Consider the following 19007-nt stretch of genomic DNA (forward strand, 5'->3'; position numbering starts at 1 on the left):
AATGTGCTCACAGACATTACGTCACCAAAAGTCGATGGCCTAAAAACCAAACAAACTCCGGTTCATGTTAGAGAAAAATAAGCAACAAAATGACTATTTCACAGTTTACATTTTTTGATAGTATAATCTATCATTTAACGCTCATCATATTTTGATTTTAACCTTGTAATAGTTCAATTTTGATTTTGTTATAGTCATTAATTTTTCCCTCTGAATAATACATTGTGTAACTTCATTCAATTTCTCACAGCACACCTGACCATTGGTCACGAGAGACCAGTGTGCCACGGCACAGTGGTTGGGAAACACTGGAAGAGAATCCATTGCTGCTTTCCTCACCACCAAGCGTGTAATTTCATTTGCGACACCGGTGTATGCTTTCCCTGCCATCCAAGTATACCAGTCACACTGACTGTGTGCAATTTGCTTGAGCTAGGCTCTTTAGTGGCAGCTGAAGCGATGGGCGGAAGCCAAGAAAACAATTGACTAAATTCACTACGGCCATTTCTGTGCATCTCTCTATTCGATCCCAGTCCAGCGCTTCACTAGCTTTTGTTTGGCCCTGCAAGGAGTACCTGTTAAGAACCAGTTTTCAACCAATTACGTCAGTGTTGGCTAATCAAATTAGAAATAATCTGGTGCTAACACGCCCTAATCAAGCAACAGCCATCAGACTCCAGGGTGCCCATAAAATTGAAATGGGTACAAATATATAATCAATAAATTGGGAAGTTTGAATGATTGACATAAAATCTCTAAAGACTTTTACTTGACATATGAAAATAGGACAGCGCGGCGGCTGAGAGGTTAGCACGTCGGCCTCACAATGGGTTCAAATTCTGGTCGGTCCACCTGAGTGGAGTTTGCATGTTTTCCTCAGGCCTGCGTAGGTTTTCTCAAGGAACTCCGGTTTCCTCCTACATTAAAAGACATGCATGGTAGGCTGATTGGACACTCTAAATTGCCCCTACGTATGAGTGTGAGGGTGAATGGTTGTTTGTCTACTTGTGCCCTGCAATTGGCTGGCCACCAATTCAAGGTGTCCCTCACCTCTGGCCCAAAGTCAGCTGGGATAGACTCCAGCAGCCCCCGCGACCCTAGTGAGGATAAAACGGTTCAGAAAATAAAATGACATGTTAATGCTTTATCTTTTGAGGATTTTATACCCACTCATTTTTGGAAGGCATTTAAAATTAACAGGAATGTGTCAAATTGAAAAGGAAAACAAAAAGAACATTGACTACCAGGGGCAGAACCAATGAGGCGTGCAGACAAATCAGCTCCCGGCAGTTTCTTCTTCAGAATAGGAACTATCTTCTCGTCGAAATATTCCATTGCCATAGAGGAGATGTCTCTCAACTCTTGTAAAACCTCATGAGCTCGCTGTGGGGCTCGAGTTGAGTTCACATATCGCAGCACACGGTAGATCTCATCTATAACCTGACAAAAGGAAAAATAATATCAGGTAACAAAAAATATTAACATTAACATACAAAATACTGTATGATGATGATGATTTTTTTTTGTATAGAAATAAGAAAGTGTTAAAATTGGGGTCCAGACAATGTGCCCATACAGAACACTAGATGGCGCCAGATACTTTTAAAGTGAATACTGAACACTGATGGTTAATTGAAATGAATTATTTCATTGTGATTATACAAATAGTTAGATATAAACCATAAAATGCAGACATAAATCAATAAATAAGTACCATATTTTCAAACCTATAAAATGCATCATGTGATAGGGCACAGTCTCATTTATGGGTATATTTTCTTTTTTCACCTGGTCATGAGTATGTTACTCCTTGTTATATCTAGTATTAATATTGACAAAGTTAATGATTTTGGGGTGGTTAAAATCACCAGAAATAAGAAGGAGAGACTGGGGGTGTGACGTCTGTAGCCGGGACAGAGTGTGTAGCAGCTCGCGAGCCATTGCCGCATCGGCCGAAGGAGGTATATACGCAGTTATTACGATGACGTGCGAGAACTCCCGGCGGATGTAAAACGGCCTAATGCTCACAGCTACTAGCTCGATATCTCGTGTGCAAAGTTGCTCCTTTAGTAATATGCCCAGGACTGCCTCATCTAGTATGATAAAAACAGCTAGTCCCCCGCCTTTCTTCCTACCGCTCTCCTCAGCATCTGTCCGCCCTCACCAGCTGAGAGGCTGAAATGAGTCTGGTATTCGCTCATCCAGCCAGGTCTCCGTCAAGCACATAATGCAGATGCTCCGATGTTGTCCTTGTTTTTTGGTCAGCGCCGTTATCTCTTCCATCTTATTGGGGAAAGATGTTACGTTCCCCATAATAATAGATGGAATGCTGGGTCTGAAGGGTCGCTTTTTCTCCTGACATTTTCGTCCAGCTCTGCATCCTCTTCTCTTCCTCTTTAACTCCATGGGGAGGTCCAGGTCCAGGGGAATCCCAGTGTTGCCTAGCACAAACAGTTGATCCTTTGTGTAGTGCAGCGTAGGCATGGCTGAGTGTTATGCTATCCGCTCGCATATGTTAGGCTAGCCACTAGATCCTTTTTTAAAGACAGCACGAGCAAAACCAAGTTTCATAAAACTTTATTGAGGTCTTAGGTACACTCATATAAAGAGTTGGCCGTTTAACATGCTAGGCTCCACTGTCAGTTGCGGAGAGGCTATTTTTAGGGTGAACGTCCGATGGGTGTATCGCAATAAGTAGCATCCCGGCAAGAAATAAAACCAGTCACTCAAGTGTTCAGGTCCATACAAAAATTTAATTAAGTGTACAGAAAAGCAAGGCGCACCGACCGATTGGTTGCATCGACCATTTTCAAGAAAATTTTAGACGTTTAAGTGTACCCCATAGGTGTGAAAATAAGTAGTCAACATAATAACTAGTTGACATAAGTAGTCAACATGAATAAATGGTCACATAAATAGTTCGGCACAAAACGGGACTCAATTCGTTCATAGCCTATGGAGTTTGAGTGCAAGTACAAAATAAGAAATTAGTCTAGATTAGGTCTTCCTATTTGGAGAATTGAGGCAGCTATGGCAATTTTGTTGTTTTATCAAAGTAGATTGGTTAATTTACACTTAAAAACCAGAAGCAGTTTATTTGCAAATGCGCTCAAATATATTGATACAAGTAGGGGGCTCGGCTTCACAAGTCCCACCTGCTTTTTTAGAACCAAAAGACAAATGTTGCGCTATTAAAAAAATCTCTTTTGAAAAATAGATTCGATGAGAAAGGAAAATTTTCAGTTTGCATGCATGCGGACACCATAGCTGCTCATGCTATGTCCACACTCTCAGTAATAGGCATCTGAGCATGGTCGGGGCTATGTAACCATGATATAGATGCCGAGTCGTGAGCGCCCGCCAAGGAGGAAGCCTTGCCACCACTTTGAAATGCAAAAGATTGTGCTTGGTGCGCTTCAAATGTTTCTGCTTTTCCCAACTCAAAACAAAATGACAACTTTTTTTTGGCATAATTAGTGAAAATTACGGTACAAATGTATAGTAAGTATGCAAAGAATGAATGTATAATATATAAAGAAGCAGGAGTATGCCGTATAGGAAAAGGTAAAGGAAAAGTGACGGTCAATTTCAAAAGATAGGCCAACGAATTTTACATATTTAAGCAATGTTTGGGTGTTATTTTTGGTCCAACATTGTAAAACAAAGTGAAAATATGACAAAGATAAGTACTCACACAAGAGTGGTGCTGTTGCGTAGTTCATGCAACTAACTTTAAGCAAAAATGAATAACAGGAGCACTCCAGTGTGCACTGAAGAAAGTACGGACTTTGGAATCGTCAGAGTGCAATGCTTAAAAACAACGGTGCTCGGACGTTTGGTCGCCGCTCTTTTGGTCCCTTTTGGTCGCCTCTCTTTTGGTCTCCGGTCAAATGTACTTGGATATTAAACAGTACTTAGATATTAAACTCTCTAAGATATTAAACTCTCTCTCTTAGATATTAAACTCTCTCATGAATACAATTTTGAGAGTTGGCTTCAACAGTAAACTCTCACCATTTGACCGGCGACCAAAAGAGCGGCGAGCAAAAAAGCGGCGAGCAAAAGAGCAGTGACCAAAAGACCAGCCACCAAACGTCCGGTCACGAAAACAACACGGGAGTAGCAAGCTAACATATTTATGCTCACACACACACCTCATTAATACTTGCAAATGCTCTAAGCTTGAATTTACACACTTAGAGAAAGTAAAGAAAATAAATAACTGACAGCCGTTTGGACAAAAGTAGTGTGAGAATGTTAACATAAACCATCCACCCATCCATAAATCACGCTTCATCTATTCGATCCCCCTGAAACATTTTTTTCCCTGTCGTGACGGAAAGACTCGGCAAGACACGATGGTGGTGGATGCCCTTACCCAAGACGCCTTTCCACATCATTTGCAAATGTCATTTTGGGAAGAATATGCGCCAGCGAGTTTCCAGGTACACATACACATCCATCCGTACATCACGCTTTTTGAGGATTAGAGAATGGATCAAGAATGATTTATGGATGGGTGGATGTTGTATAAACTCCCGTCACAAAAGAAAAACAGTTCCGGGAAGCCCCTGGAAACTCGCTGGCGGAGATTCTTCCAAAAATGACGTTTGTAAATGACGTGAAAAGGCGTCCTACCTTACGACCAATCAGCCACGCAGAGCATCTAGGGCACATGTAAAAACAACGATTCATATATCAACTCTTCTTTCAGCTTTAATAAAAGATTTGAGTTTACACACTAAGAAGAATTCAATCACTAAATCTATTAGAATCCAACAACTGTTTCTAGCCACCAACATTTTTTTTAACCCTACGATGGACGGTTTGGACAAACGTAGCGAGACTCCTAACACACCCACCAACACATCCATAAACCGTGCTTTATAAGGATTATAGACCAAACTTTTTTCAGTTGTGCAACACCAAAATAAGGTCACATACAAAATTTCATTAAATCTCTTATACCTTGGAAAGAGCTGTGCACCCAATGAAATAAAAAGGGCTATTTTCGCTGTGATTTTCTGACATTTATGTATCTATGAGGCGCCACGTGGCGTAGAAATTCACTTGCCTGACTTTGGTGCAGGCAGGCGCGGGCTCACACTCCGTAAACTGGGCCATGGAGCAAGATTCCTAGATAATGAACACAATCACACAACCAAGACAAGACGGCCTCCGCCTTCTTCAAGATTCTGAGGATGAAGGTTGATGGACTGGCAAAGCGTGCCCCTCAAAACTAAACCCTATTGATGATCATCCTGAATTGGAAGGTGAGGGAGTTCAAGACCTCCAGCATACAACAGTTCTGAGATGTCCTCAAGGAAGTGGATTCCAGCGGCAAACTTTGAAGCTTTGGTGAACTCCATTACTAAGAGGGTAAGTAGAGCAGGAAAATAATGGTGCCACACTAAACATTAAACATTTTGGACCCAATTTTTAGATTTTTTATTACGGGTGTGCATCCTTTTGTTGGCAGCATTTCACACATTGCTATATTTAGAGATATTTTCTACATACAATATTTAGTTTTTACTTTCCAAGCTCTGCAGTGGCTACTTTACATTGTACTTAAGTGTTATTTCTTCAGTTCATAAAAAGATAATGACAAAAACGCAGAAATGAGGGCGTGACCGGACGTTCGGTCACCCGGACGTTTGGTCGCCCGGACGTTTAGTCGCCCAGGTGAATATAATTTTGAGAGGTGGTTTCAACAGTAGATATTTAGATATAAAACTCTCTCACGTATATAATTTTGAGAGCTGGTTTCAACAGTAAACTGTCATGTCAAACGACCGCCGACCAAACTTCCGGCAACCGAACGTCTGAGTACCGTAAATACTGTCATGTATTAATATTTTTATAATATATATACAGTAGTACCACGAGATACAGGCTTAATACGTTCAGGGACTGAGCTCGTATGTCGATTTACTCGTAACTCAAATGAACGTTTCCCATAGAAATGAACTAAAAACAGTTGATTGGATTGGAAAAATATTTTATTTGTTCTAATTCACTATCTATTAACAAAGTAACAAACTAAAATGTGTTTAATAGTACTAAGATTAGACAAATTTCGTGTAGGGGAGACGGAGAGAGGGGGGAGACTTTTTGTACAGCAACGCGATCGTAACAACAAATAAATGAACTTGGATTACGAAGCAGACAAACTCAAAAATAACTAATCCAACCTCACACTAAACTTAATTTAAATTTTGATACCTTTCTTTTCCCGGGTTGGCTCTCTTTGCCCCGCCTCCACCCTGACCTTTAGATGCACCCTATCGAGGGTTGTTCGCTTTTGTATTCCCTTCAAAATATTCAGAAAATGATGCACATAAATGTCCTCACAATAGGATAACGCATGACCACTTACCAAAGAGAAGTGCTATGTACGTCCTTCGCACTAACAGGAAGAAAAACACTGAAAAAAATGTATGGCTCCGCCCAGTGCTTGTTGAGACATTACACGAGGGGGTTGCGACCAGAGAGACAGTGCCCATGATGCATGAGCAGCAAAATTTGTCTCGTATCTCAAGATAAATATTTGCCCAAAATTTTACCCGTATCGCAAAATGCTCGTATGTCGTGGCACACGTATGTCGAGGTACCACTGTATATATATATATATATATATATATATATTTTTTTTTTTTAAGATGGCGCCGCTCAAGTGGAAGCCTGTAGCGGTAGCTCCGTTTGCTCTCGCTAGTTGTGTTTTTGCTGTTTTTCAATATTATTTTGATTGCATTTTAGTATTTCCTAATGCTTTCCCACATGCTTTGCTTCAGCCATACCTCTGCTGTCTTGCACGCAGGGTCAGTTGTGAGCAGTGGACGATAGAAGCAAGCATTCCATCATTGTTATGGGAGCGTGAGATCTCCCCCTGGTCAGATGGAGGAGCTGTAACGGGACAGTTGTGTGCTACATCCCAGAGGACTGATGAGGCATTAGACTTCCGTGTTGTCATAGCGATTTTGACCCTCAAAAGCACTCTCAATAGTCACAGAAACAACACCGTATACAGTGGTACCTTGAGATACGGGCATAAATGTGTTCCAGGATTGAGCTTGTATGTTGTTTTCCTTATATCGAAAATGAACGTTACCAATAGAAATGAACTAAAAACTAATGAATTCGTTCAACCCTCTGAAAAAAACAAAAAATATTGGAATGGAAAAACATTTTGTTCTAATTTGCCCAAAAAATTGAACGCTCCACCAAGTGCTCGCAGAGACATTTACACGAGGTAGTTGCGGTGGGAAAAAAAATTCTCATAAACAGCTTCTTGTGGCTGACTCGAATGCTCGATTACACGAGTTGCGATTTGAAGAAGGAAGGCTGGCTGTATGCTTGTATATCTAAATTTGTCTCGTATCTAAAAGTAAATACATGCTCAAAATGTTAATCGTATCTCAAATTGCTCGTATGTCGGGGCACTTGTATGTCAAGGAATTACTGTAGTGGCTATACAAAGGAAAGGCCTCACGTGAAGGACAACAGAATGCAGGTGTGAATAATTGATGGATTGAACACGAAAGAACAAAAGCATTGTTGCGAAGGGCTTGGGAGTGATGGATGTCGGACAGCAAACATTGTTCCATTCAAAGACAAGCAGGCAGCGTTGCACGAGTTACATGACAATTTGGAATAAAGTGTCAGCGAGCACCTTAGTTTGAGCTTTCATCAAAACTGGAATTAATATTACGAAACCGCAAACCAATACTTTAAGCGCTGTGCTTACAAGGCCGTTTGATTTCAATCCTCCAAAAATGTAGAGTCCTGTGCAGTATGATGAAGGTGACGTGAAGATGATGAAAATAAAGAATTAGTGCAGAGGTTATTGAGAGCTTTATTCCAATAAGGTAATGACTTATTGTCAGATTCGGGGGGCATCGGATCATCGATGGAATCTTCAGGGAGGCGTCGTGGGAGCAGCAGGAAGAGGTTTTTGGGAAGTTTTCGGAAGGATCAGGGAAGTGGAGTGGTGACTGCCATTTCCTTTTTTTGTAAAAATATGGTTTTGTACAAGGACATGACACGACACATTCAAGACAATTGCCAAATTTGATGGCTCTGACCATGTTGTCATCAACCCAAAACAAAGCTGGAAAGAGTTTGCCTTCTTCTTCCAGTGCTGACTTTTCTCCCTCGTCTTCTTAGAGTTGAGTGGGCAGTGAATTTTGAATTTATGAACATCTTTAGATTTGGGATAATAACAGGAAAAAAATACGATGCACTGAAGCCGCAAACATTGAGCCCTGATTTGGCGAGTATTGACGATACTCACTTTTATGAGATACTGCATTTTCTAACAAATGTCATCAATTTAGAAGATGATCTTCAAAATGACCAAGTACCATTAGCAAATCATGACTATTACAAATGTGGAAAAAAGATATTTTCTGAGAATAAAGTTAACACAGCAAACCTTTCCTGGGATGAAGCAGCACAGGTTGGAGTCAACATATTTCATGAACGTCATGTTAAGGAGAGAAAGGCGCGTTTCCACGGCAGCCAGTATGTCAGCATGACGAGCCAAGGAATGATTTCTCCGTTCGGACTCTCGCCTGACAGGGTGAAAGGTAAAGTAGGTCAGTAACAGATTAGACAGTAACAGTGAGATAGCATTCATTTCCAAGGTTACAAATTACAATCAAACTCAATGAATTTAAAAATAAAGAAGCTGCCAGCTTTTCCAAAATGATAATATAAGAGGCATTTAACTAAATAATTTGATCAATTAAGAGGACCTATTTTAGTATTTCAGAGTTAGTAATTTATTACACTAATGGGCAAAACACGATGAGCAATGGCAAAATGCGAATGTCATTGAGATGAAATCTCACAGCACGACAGCACCGCCAGGGACAATGGCACGCACCGTGCTTTGCCTGTGCGTGATAGCTTGGCTCTGAGTGGCTATGAAGTTGAAGGAAACTGATACATTGTTTTCTCAAAAAACTACCGAGACTGAAGGTTTTGTAGGAAATAACTAGATGCATTAATCTCTCGAAGATTGCGGATAATGTAGACCAGACCTGGGCTGTGATAACCGAAAAACCGCAAAGTAGGATCACCCCTATAATTACTACTATTCTACCGTATTTTCCCGCATATAAGCCACCAGCACGTATAAGATGCACCCCGAAAGGTTCCTTGACATTTTTACATTTTACAATTTCTTACTTATAATATGCCCTGCCCCTTTGATTCCCAATTTTCATCTCCATATTCATGGTTATTCTAAGGAGTACAAATGTGTTGCTTTAAAGGCAAAATCTTAAGAAAAATAGCCACAAGTGGTATTTCTGAGATACTGTTTGAATCAAAAGCACTTTATTAAGGTCAATATCGTAAGTTAATATGCTTCTTCGTAAACGCAAAATATCAAATTATTCAATTTGAAAAAAGAAATACCATATTTTCATGTCTTAAAGTCTTAAACGGAGAGTTGTGTGTATGCGCCGAGTTTCAAAGCCTGACTGAGAGCACTTCTGGCCGACACGCTTGTTATATAGAGAAAAGGCGTATGTGGGTGGGGTCAGGCATGTGGAGGGGGTGTGTGTAAGAAGAGGCTAAGGACATACCCCTACCCGTGACCGAACAATTCGCCAAAAGACGTTTCGCTGAATGGACGTTTCGCCGAATGGTCGTTTCACCAAAATCGGATTTGCGCGCTTTCCCGTTTCGGAGGGACGTCCGTTCGGCGGGGGCCGTCCGCCCGGCCGGGGCCTTCCGTTCGGCCAAACGCTGTCGGCCAAACGTCGTCGGCCAAACGTCTTTTGGCGAATTGTCCAAGTACCGCCCCTATCAGGTTCCAGTATATAGTGTGCGCATATGATTTATTGCAAAACAATTTCGGTTTGGTTTCTAAGGCCCTCCTAAAACCAATAATATGCACATACGCGCATGTATACATACGATATATACATACGCGCACATGTAATTCTTACACACCAGGAAATGGCAAAACGTAATCTTTCTCGAACTTTTGATATTATTCTGCACGTCATTCTTCTACAGTGAGATTCTTTACTTCAGCGCTTAGTGCCACCCAATTCAGCGGAGCCCTGGCTTCCGCTTGGGAGTATCTGCATGAATTTTGACATTTTTATCAACATATTATACTTAATATAAAAAAACATGATGAACTGAACCTGCGAATGTTGAAGGCACGATGAGGGGAATGATGACAGTATTATTTGAAAACTTGCTTTATAAAAATTTAAAAAGATAAAAACCCTGCATCCTCCTTATTTTGAAAACTACAATGCTCAAAAGACAATATGAACAATTTTTCATACTGTTTTTTATTTTTATTCTAGATAAGCGTACTATAATAAAGCATGTGCTGGTTACACATCGCTAAAATTATGCACTCCTTTTTGTTGACTAAGAATATCGCCATAATTTTGAACTGAAATAGATGTACATTAGGGTCTACATTCTTAAAGCTTATAGAAAGAATAATATCAAAGAAGTGGACTTGCGCACCACCACACTACTGCATTTTATCACAGACTAAACAAAAGTCTATTATTTGACATGAAAAAAGGGTAATGATATCACACCTACCGAGGAAGTTGAGCTTTGACTTGCCTCTGGCACATGCTGTGATAACGTTCCACTTTAAGGAAGCCCTGATTAAGAACACGCTGGCAGATCATATCCATTCGCTTACAAATCTGCAAGGTGCAAACAAATCAAGTCAATTTTATCCATATAACACAAAATTAAAGGCTAAGATTCCAATAGGATAGGAGACATGAGAAAATTATTAATTGTGACATTGACAACAAAGTCTCAAGTTGACAGCACTTGAATTCTTGTCGTTGGGTGCAGACAAGACAATAATGGAAACCTTGTTGCCACTTGCGACTTGCTAATCTGAGAGTGTATCAGTGTTCTCATAGGGCTCATTTTTGAGTATCGGACCCAAACAAAATTGATCACAAGATCGGATATTATTCAGGATTCACGATCATTTTCATTACATCACATCTTTCGACTAATCAAACCATTAGTAAACACATTGCTGAGTGGGAGCAATATGTAATATTCTTAAACTGAATACTACTTGATGAGGTACCGATTAAGTATATAAAAAAACAGAATTTATCATTTAATGGTTATCATATTTTTGGTTATTTTTACTTATTGAATGAGCATGGGATCAATGTCGGTAAAACAGATCTTCGTAAAGTCAGATTGCAAAAAAGAAAATCTGGATTTGTACATTAAGCTAAAATTCCCAGTGACATTACCAATTTAAAATGGAAAAAGTACTCACTTTCCCAAAAATTTAGGTCGACCAATAAGGGATATGATATCTAAAAATGTTTCCCCGATAGCCGATATTTGAATGGCAATATATTTTTTTTCTTTAAAAAAAATACATTCAGTAATGAAATGTAATTAAAAATAAAAAACTGCAAAAAAAGGCCTTCACGATACCGACGGGTGTACCACAAACTGTAGTGAATGTGGTTAGGCAATCTAATATGGCCAGATCATTACCCACTACATAAAAAGTGCAGGTTTGGCGATTTCAAGTTTAACAAAAAAGAAAAAATAAACAAGCCAAACAGTAAACTGAGAAATTATACCAATGAATTTATTTCAAAACATCTTGACATCAAGTATCACTGACAAATATGTCCGTGGTCATAACAGAATCAAGCACACAATCAAAGTGAAATTAAACAATTTTAACTGAAAACTGTTTTAATTGTATTTAGCTTTTTCAAACATTCTATTGAATATATATACACCACTGAAAAAAGTTTTTTAAAAAAATTAAAATCAGTCTCATCTGCTCCAATGGTTGCAGTGTCGCCACAAATACTGCACTTTAGTTTCTTGGGATTCATCTTCCATACCGCACATCCTTGAAGGGGTTGCAGCGGTTGCTGGAGCCTAACCCAGCTGACTTTGGGCAAAAGCCAAACTACACCCTAGACTGGTTGCCAGTCAGCCGCAGGTTTTCTTGGGATTGGCTGGGTAAAATGATCAAATTCTGCCTTGGTTATGTTCCTGTAAAACATAAAAGCAAATTGTTAATAATAATTTTAAAAATAAATTGCATATGTGTTTGTGCTGACCGATAACCTGTTGGGCTGATTGACAGGGAACCCCAACAGAAAAATGATAAGGTATTTAGTAGTTTCTCCCTTTGCAGAAATAACAGCCTTAAAAGGCTCCTAGTGAGGGTCTGAATGCTGATTGAAGGAATTTTTGAACATTCTTCTTTACAAAACATCTCCAGTTCAGTCAGGAATTATGTTTCCAAGCATGGACAGCGCACTTTAAATCACAGCACTGATTTTCATCAGGTCTGGGGACGACCATTCCAGAACATTGTACTTGCATGAATGCCTTAGTAGAATTACAGCAGTGTTAAGTGTCATTGTCTTGTTGAAGTGTCCAGCCCCAGCACAACTTCAACTTTGTCCCTGATTCTTGAACATTGTTCATATTTGCTGATACTGACAGGAATCCAGTGGTGTGCTTTCAGGGCATTCAACGCCTTCTCTGTTGGCCTGAGAAATATCTGAATCACAGACTGATGTTAATTATATTTAGTCCAAGAATACTTATTAAATCATTCCAAATTGTCTGTTCCCTACCTTTCATTGCTTTTCCACCTGGTTGCACTGCTTCCAGATGTGTGTTTGTGTCTTCATATTGAAGTATTTAACCAATCAAATTTCAGCCATTATTTGTTGCCAGGGTAAGAAATCTGCCACAAAGCCTTCACAATCAGTTCTGCAGGCTCTGCTGCATTAAACAAGCGTCGATAGGACTGTTGCTTTAAATCATCAGAATTAGGTTTGGTGACACCAAGGCCTTCTCGCAGGCGTAGGGATACGTCTTTGCCTTCTCGCAGGCGTAGGGATACGTCTTTGACTACTCGCAGGCGTAGGGATACGTCTTTGCCTACTCGCTGGCGTAGGGATACGTCTTTGCCTACTCGCAGGCGTAGGGATACGTCTTTGCCTTCTCGCAGGCGTAGGGATACGTCTTTGCCTTCTCGCAGGCGTAGGGCTACGTCTTTGCCTGCTCGCAGGCGTAGGGATACGTCTTTGCCTTCTCGCAGGCGTAGGGATACGTCTTTGCCTTCTCGCAGGCGTAGGGATACGTCATCGCTTTCACAAACTATGATTGGCTATTGATAGAGTGGACTAGCCAGTTACCAAACTGTATCTGGAGCAAGCTGCACAAGCAAATATATTGTTGTGTTAATCTAATAGCAGTTTTGTCATCCCGCAATGGCTGGAGGAAATGTATGTTTGCAGATCTACTGTCAAAGGCATTTTCAAAATGAAAAAAAAAAGCTTGAAATCATCAAGAAAGGTCGGTCAACTCCAAAGCAAGCAAGCCGGTCAACCGAGAACAAAATTTTTCAGCATTATATTGAATAAAACCATTTGTGAATGGTGGGTTAAGAAGTTCTGAATCCTGCAGCATATGGAAGCCCTTTGGCATTTCTGAAAAATGGCGGCGCGCACTGACGCAGCAGCTTTATGCTCTCCAGGTCAGTGTCGTTCGTTATCCAACGGTCGCCAAGATTTAATCACTATCGGAAGTAGATGTGAGATACCGGATTTCAAAACATACTACCAACAGTCCTTTAATATCTCCGAGGACATCTGGAGACCTCTGAGATCTTCGTGGATAGCCAGCCAACTCAAAGTATGTCGAAGCAAACAACAGCTTTACCACCCCGATGGAGTTTTTATTGTCGCTGGGGACTTCAACAAAGCGTGTTTAAAGACTTTAACAAAGTTTATTCAATACGTCAAAAGCAATACTAGAAAAGACAAAACTCTGGACCATGTCTACTCGAACATCAAACATCCATATAAAGCCACTTCCCTTCCTCATATAGCTGGATCAGACCATTTCTGTACATCTCTCACCTCCGCGTACACTCCACTCCGGAGGCTAACAAGGCCAAAAATAAAGATAATAAAAACTTGGCCCGAGGACATTATTTCTCAGGTGCAAGACTGTTTTCCACGCCTCAACTGGGAACTTTTTGAACACGACGACCTCCAGGACTATAAGGACACTACTTTCCTACGTCAAAAACTGCATTGACAAGGTCACTATATATAAACGGATACACATTTTTCCTAACCAAAAACCCTGGATGACCAGTGAGACACAGGCACTCATTAAATGCCGTAACGCTGCCTTCAGATCGGGGGACAGGATAAAATATTGAGCTGCCAGAGCAGAGCAGAAAAGAGGCATCAAAAAGGCCAAGCCAGCATACACTAAGAAAATTGAGGAGCACTGTGGGATAGACCTGCCAACAGGCTTAATAATTGTTTGTTGATGTCGAGCCATGTGGCTAAACTGGTTTTACAAGTGTTTGTTAAGACAGTGGAATGTAACATAGGCTAACTAGCTGGCCTTGCAATTGTTTGTTAGCACCATGAATTGTAAGGTAACTAACTAGCTGGCCTTGCAATTGTTTGTTCGCCTGACAAAATGTAACAGGCTGGCTAACAGGGTTTGCAATTGTTTCTTTGTATTGTGGAACGTGGCCCACTCGCTTTGAAACTGTTTGTTCAAAACGCGCAATATAAGATAGGCTGCGGCAGTTTGTGTGAGCTATAAAAATAGTGTTTGCATACAACTTAAACCTGCCAGTGTCCAACCATATTAGCACAAAATTATGTTTACATAAACTCTTTCCTACATCACTGTCTTAGAAATATTAGCCTGTGTTCCTATATAAAGACTGACCCAGTGTTCATTCAGAGAAAATTCCGAGGAAGACAGGCTGTGAGAGGTTCACAGCTGTCTGAGCAATCTCCCACCATCTTGCAGTCCGGTAATAAACCTTTTTCCCTTTTAAATTGATCTCACCCTTTCTTAACCTGCTCCTGAAGTTGTATTTTCAGACTTATCAAGCACTTCACAGAAAATAACCTAAAGAAGATGTCAGGGCATACGACACATTTCCAACTACAATAACAATAATGTCTGTTAACGCAGATGCCTCACTAGCGGAGGAACTGAACCATTTGTTTGTCCGCTTTGAGACTGACAAATAAGACCCAGTCTCAACTCCCCCACCACTACGCTGCAGCAATACACTGGAGTTCCGGGAACAGGAAGTGAGACTGGTAATGCGGTCTGTGAACACCAGGAAGGCTGTTGGCCCAGACAGAATACCTGGGAAGGTGCTCAAAGCCTGTGCTGAACAGCTGGCTCGAGTCTTCACAAAATGTTTCCAATATTTCCCTGCAACAATCCATCATCCCATTGACAGCATGAATGATTATAGGCCTGTTGCACTCACGCCTGTGATCAGGAAGTACTTTGAAAACTTGGTAGCCCGCCACATCAGGAATACAATCCCTCCCTCAGTTGACCCTCACCAGTGTGCTTATAGAGAAAACAGGTCCATTGAGGATGCTATCGCCGGTGTTCTACATACAGCACTGAGCCACCTGGAGCACCATGGGAATTACATGAGGATATTTTTCATTAACTATAGCTCAGCATTTAACACCATAAAGCCGGGTATTCTGAATGACAGACTCTCCCACCTTGGAGTATCCTCTTCCATCTGCTGCTGGATAAAGAACTTCCTGACCAACCGACCACAAACTGTTAGACTTGGTCCCCACCTCTCTTCCTCCATTACACTGAGCACTGGCTCCCCTCAAGGCAGTGTACTGAGTCCTCTTCTGTACTCCCTGTACACATACGACTGTACACCAACCCACCAGTCAAACTCAAATTTGCCGATGACACCACTGTGATCGGACTCATCTCAGGTGGGGATGAGTCGGCCTACAGAGATGAGGTCAACAAACTGTCTCTTTGGTGCTCGGCGAACAATCTCACACTTAACACCATGAAAACTAAAGAAATAATCCTGGACTTTCGCAAGCACAGCACACACCTGGCCGCACTCCTCATAAATGGAATATGTGTAGACAGGGTCCAGTCCTTTAAATTCTTGGGAGTCTAAGTCACGGATAAGCTCTCCTGGTCTACAAACACCACGTCAGTGGTGGAGAAGGCCCAGAAACGACTCCATTTCCTCAGGGTACTTAGGAGGAACAACTTGGATAACAAGCTTCTGGCAACCTTCTATAGAGCCACTGTGGAGAGCATCCTGGCATACTGCATTACAGTGTGGTACGCTGGAAGCACGACAGCAGACAAAAAGGCCATGCAGAGAGTGATTAACACTGCCCAGAAGATCGTCAGCTGCTCTTTGCAGTCACCGGAAGATATTGCCAGCCCTCGTTATCTCAGCAGAGAACATCTTTGGGCACCCATACCACCCTGGCCTGTTCTAATTGCTACCCTCTGGCAGACGCTTAAGGTCTCACAAAGCACGGACAAAAAAGCTTGAGGACAGCTTTTTCCAACAGCCATCAGGACTTTGAACCAGCAGTAGCAGGACACAAAATCCCTTCTATGGAATAACTTCAGATTAAGGTAACATGAAGGACATTGGGCGAGAGGTAAGTGATCCATTTTATTCTTGTTGGCATCGGCGAGGCAAACTTGCAGTCGCCCGGATTTGGTTGCACTCATGGGGTGATGCGATGTATCCATCGTGACGGAGGGCTAACGAGTCTGAAATTGTCATTTATTGGGCCTTGCCTGGGAGGGCGCACTTGTGGAGAAGAAGCTTTACCAGTTTCGTCATACGGAGCTGGGTATAATGACAATTAGGCTTTTGTCAAGTCAATGATGATGACAAAGCCTGTGTCTGATTTTATTTTTTATCTTATTTTTAGAGGATATTCCAAGGTGTGAGTTTGTCAGCCAGAAAGTTTTTTTTCCATGAGTCTGTATCCATTGTTGCCATCGCAACCAAGTTCAAGTAGCAGCCGGTGGCGGTAGCTTCGTCCACACTTTATCTCGTTTTGTGTTTTTCCTGCTTTTATAATAATCGGACATAGGCTTTGTCATCATCACTCACTCAACAAAAGCCTTATTGTAGAGATGGTAGAAGAAGTTTGCCTCGCAGATGTTCGTAAATAACTAAGACTGAGAAAACAAATCACCAAACTGGAAAGCAAAGAACCACTGCATCCATGTTCGCTGCCATCGTGTGAATCGCGTGTTTCTTCCCAAGAGCTGTCACCATAATGAACTCAAATTCTGCACCTAGGACATAATCAAGACTTATTACCACTACCGTACTTTCACGCCTCGAAAACACACCGCCTACAAGGGCACAGTCGCATTTGAGATTGAAATTTCTACTTTCTGTCAATACAAAAGACGCTTTGGGCTAAAAGGTGCCAGCACTATGCTAATGTTTGGTATGCTAGCAAGTTTTTCTTCTTTTTTTACAAAAACAGCATGAGCAAAAATAAGTTTGATTGTGGTTTATTAAAGGAAAACAGACTCATGTTGATAGAGGTTGTAGCAGTTGCCCATCCACAAAACCATCAAACTCCTCATCTGTATCTGAAATGAAGAGTTGGACAAGTTCGCCATCCAACATGTTATATTACGTGTCACTGTCTGAGTCCAACTGGTTGGCGGGGCATTCCTGGAACTTGATGCCGAGACTTAAGCCCAGGCACCCACAATCCTTTCACATATTGTCGCGTAATTCGCTCGACGCTGCCTGCCGCTCTTTTTATAACTATATATACCATCGGACATCCCAAGCTGTTCGCAACTTTGTTTTAAATATGGTTTTGACAATGACACCGGCAGGAAAATATTCCATCGGCAACGTCTTCCTCACCATGGGTGGTAGCTTCGGACCATTCCCAGGGCAAGCAAGCACAACTGTGAATGCTGGTTCCCTTCTTGTCGACAGTGTGGCTTGTCGGAATGTCGAAAGTGAGTGGCACCTCGCCCATATTGGTGATGTGGCTAGGCTGGATTTGCTTGTCTGCAATTATTTTGCTGCAGTAAGAGCGAAAGGCTGCCGTCTTTTCTTTGAAGTCTGCCAAAAGCTGTTGTGCCACCGTAGTTCTTGCCCGTGGGGATAGATGGTTCCATTTCATGAAGCGAAAGCACCTAGACGGAACTCCATGAAAATTTTCAATTTTCATTTCATCAGAAAGCTTTTTTGCCCTTAGTCGAATGGTGACTGTAGAGATGCTTCTCCCCGCTGCTCTTTCTCATTATCCAGCGCTTGAGAAACTCTTCCTATTTGGGCCACCGTGCTTAACCTCCACAGTAACTCAGCATTGTCTTTCTGACGAGCCTCGTCCTAGTAGGCACAGCCTTTACTTTGGGGAAAATTTTAGACTTTTAGATGCGCCCTATAAGTGTGAAAATACAGTACTTGAACTACTTAGTATTTATATTTTTTATCACTAATCTAACTATTACTATTTCATGATTATTTATTTATCATTAGTATTTAGTGATTATTCTTCATTACTATATATTGATTTCTGTGTTTAACTTTTGGGTATAGCGTCTATGGACTCAGGGAGCAGTGCAAATAGGCAATGAACGACTCCAAAACCGTGGCACCATCCTGGCCAACCATCTTGGACTTCTGACAGAACAAGCCCACTCCAACTCCACTCTGTTGACCTCACTTGGACTTCTTATTTATTGCTTATTCAATGATTATTTATCCACACCGTATCTTGGTTGTGTCTGCCTGTTTTTTTCATCCATAGACTCAGCGAGTGGTGCGAATTGGCGCTGAACGTCTCCAAAACCAACCATTGAACGCATCCTGGAGACAGAACTAGCACGCTTCACTCTGCTGACATCACGCTGACTAATTATTAAATGAGTTATTTATCTCTGCTGTTATTTATGCACGACATAGTGAAGGCTTTTAATCTCATTATACTTGTATAATGACATTAAAAACATTCAATTCAATTTTCAACCTCAGTCTTAGTCTTCAGAATGTCCCCACTTTGTGGAAGACTTTGTGTAATTCCAGTTTTATCAAGCCTTACAATGTCAATTTCTTGTGTCTGAATCTGTTCTACTACTGCAACCAAGATGGCGCCACTCAAGTGGCAGCTGGTAGGAGT

At 41.3% G+C, this 19007-nt stretch overlaps 1 protein-coding gene and 1 long non-coding RNA gene across 2 annotated transcripts in view; both read right to left on the bottom strand.

Moving 5' to 3' along the window:
• fbxo28 (F-box protein 28) overlaps positions 1-19007 on the bottom strand; it is a 51485-nt gene that overhangs the window by 21267 nt on the left and 11211 nt on the right. Inside the window, exons 2-4 of the mRNA XM_077729034.1 lie at positions 10582-10691; positions 8435-8573; positions 1245-1440 (exon numbers count right to left, since the gene is read on the bottom strand). Coding sequence (XP_077585160.1) covers positions 1245-1440; positions 8435-8573; positions 10582-10691 — 445 coding nt within the window. The remainder of the gene's footprint in view (positions 1-1244; positions 1441-8434; positions 8574-10581; positions 10692-19007) is intronic.
• Positions 11600-19007, bottom strand: part of LOC144205014 (uncharacterized) — a 9037-nt gene continuing 1629 nt past the window's right edge. Inside the window, exons 1-2 of the long non-coding RNA XR_013327991.1 lie at positions 12108-19007; positions 11600-12039 (exon numbers count right to left, since the gene is read on the bottom strand). The exon at positions 12108-19007 is cut by the window's right edge and continues 1629 nt beyond it. This is a non-coding gene — a long non-coding RNA (uncharacterized LOC144205014). The remainder of the gene's footprint in view (positions 12040-12107) is intronic.

This window comes from Stigmatopora nigra, chromosome 12, assembly GCF_051989575.1.
Source record: "Stigmatopora nigra isolate UIUO_SnigA chromosome 12, RoL_Snig_1.1, whole genome shotgun sequence".
NCBI classification, from domain to species: domain Eukaryota; kingdom Metazoa; phylum Chordata; class Actinopteri; order Syngnathiformes; family Syngnathidae; genus Stigmatopora; species Stigmatopora nigra.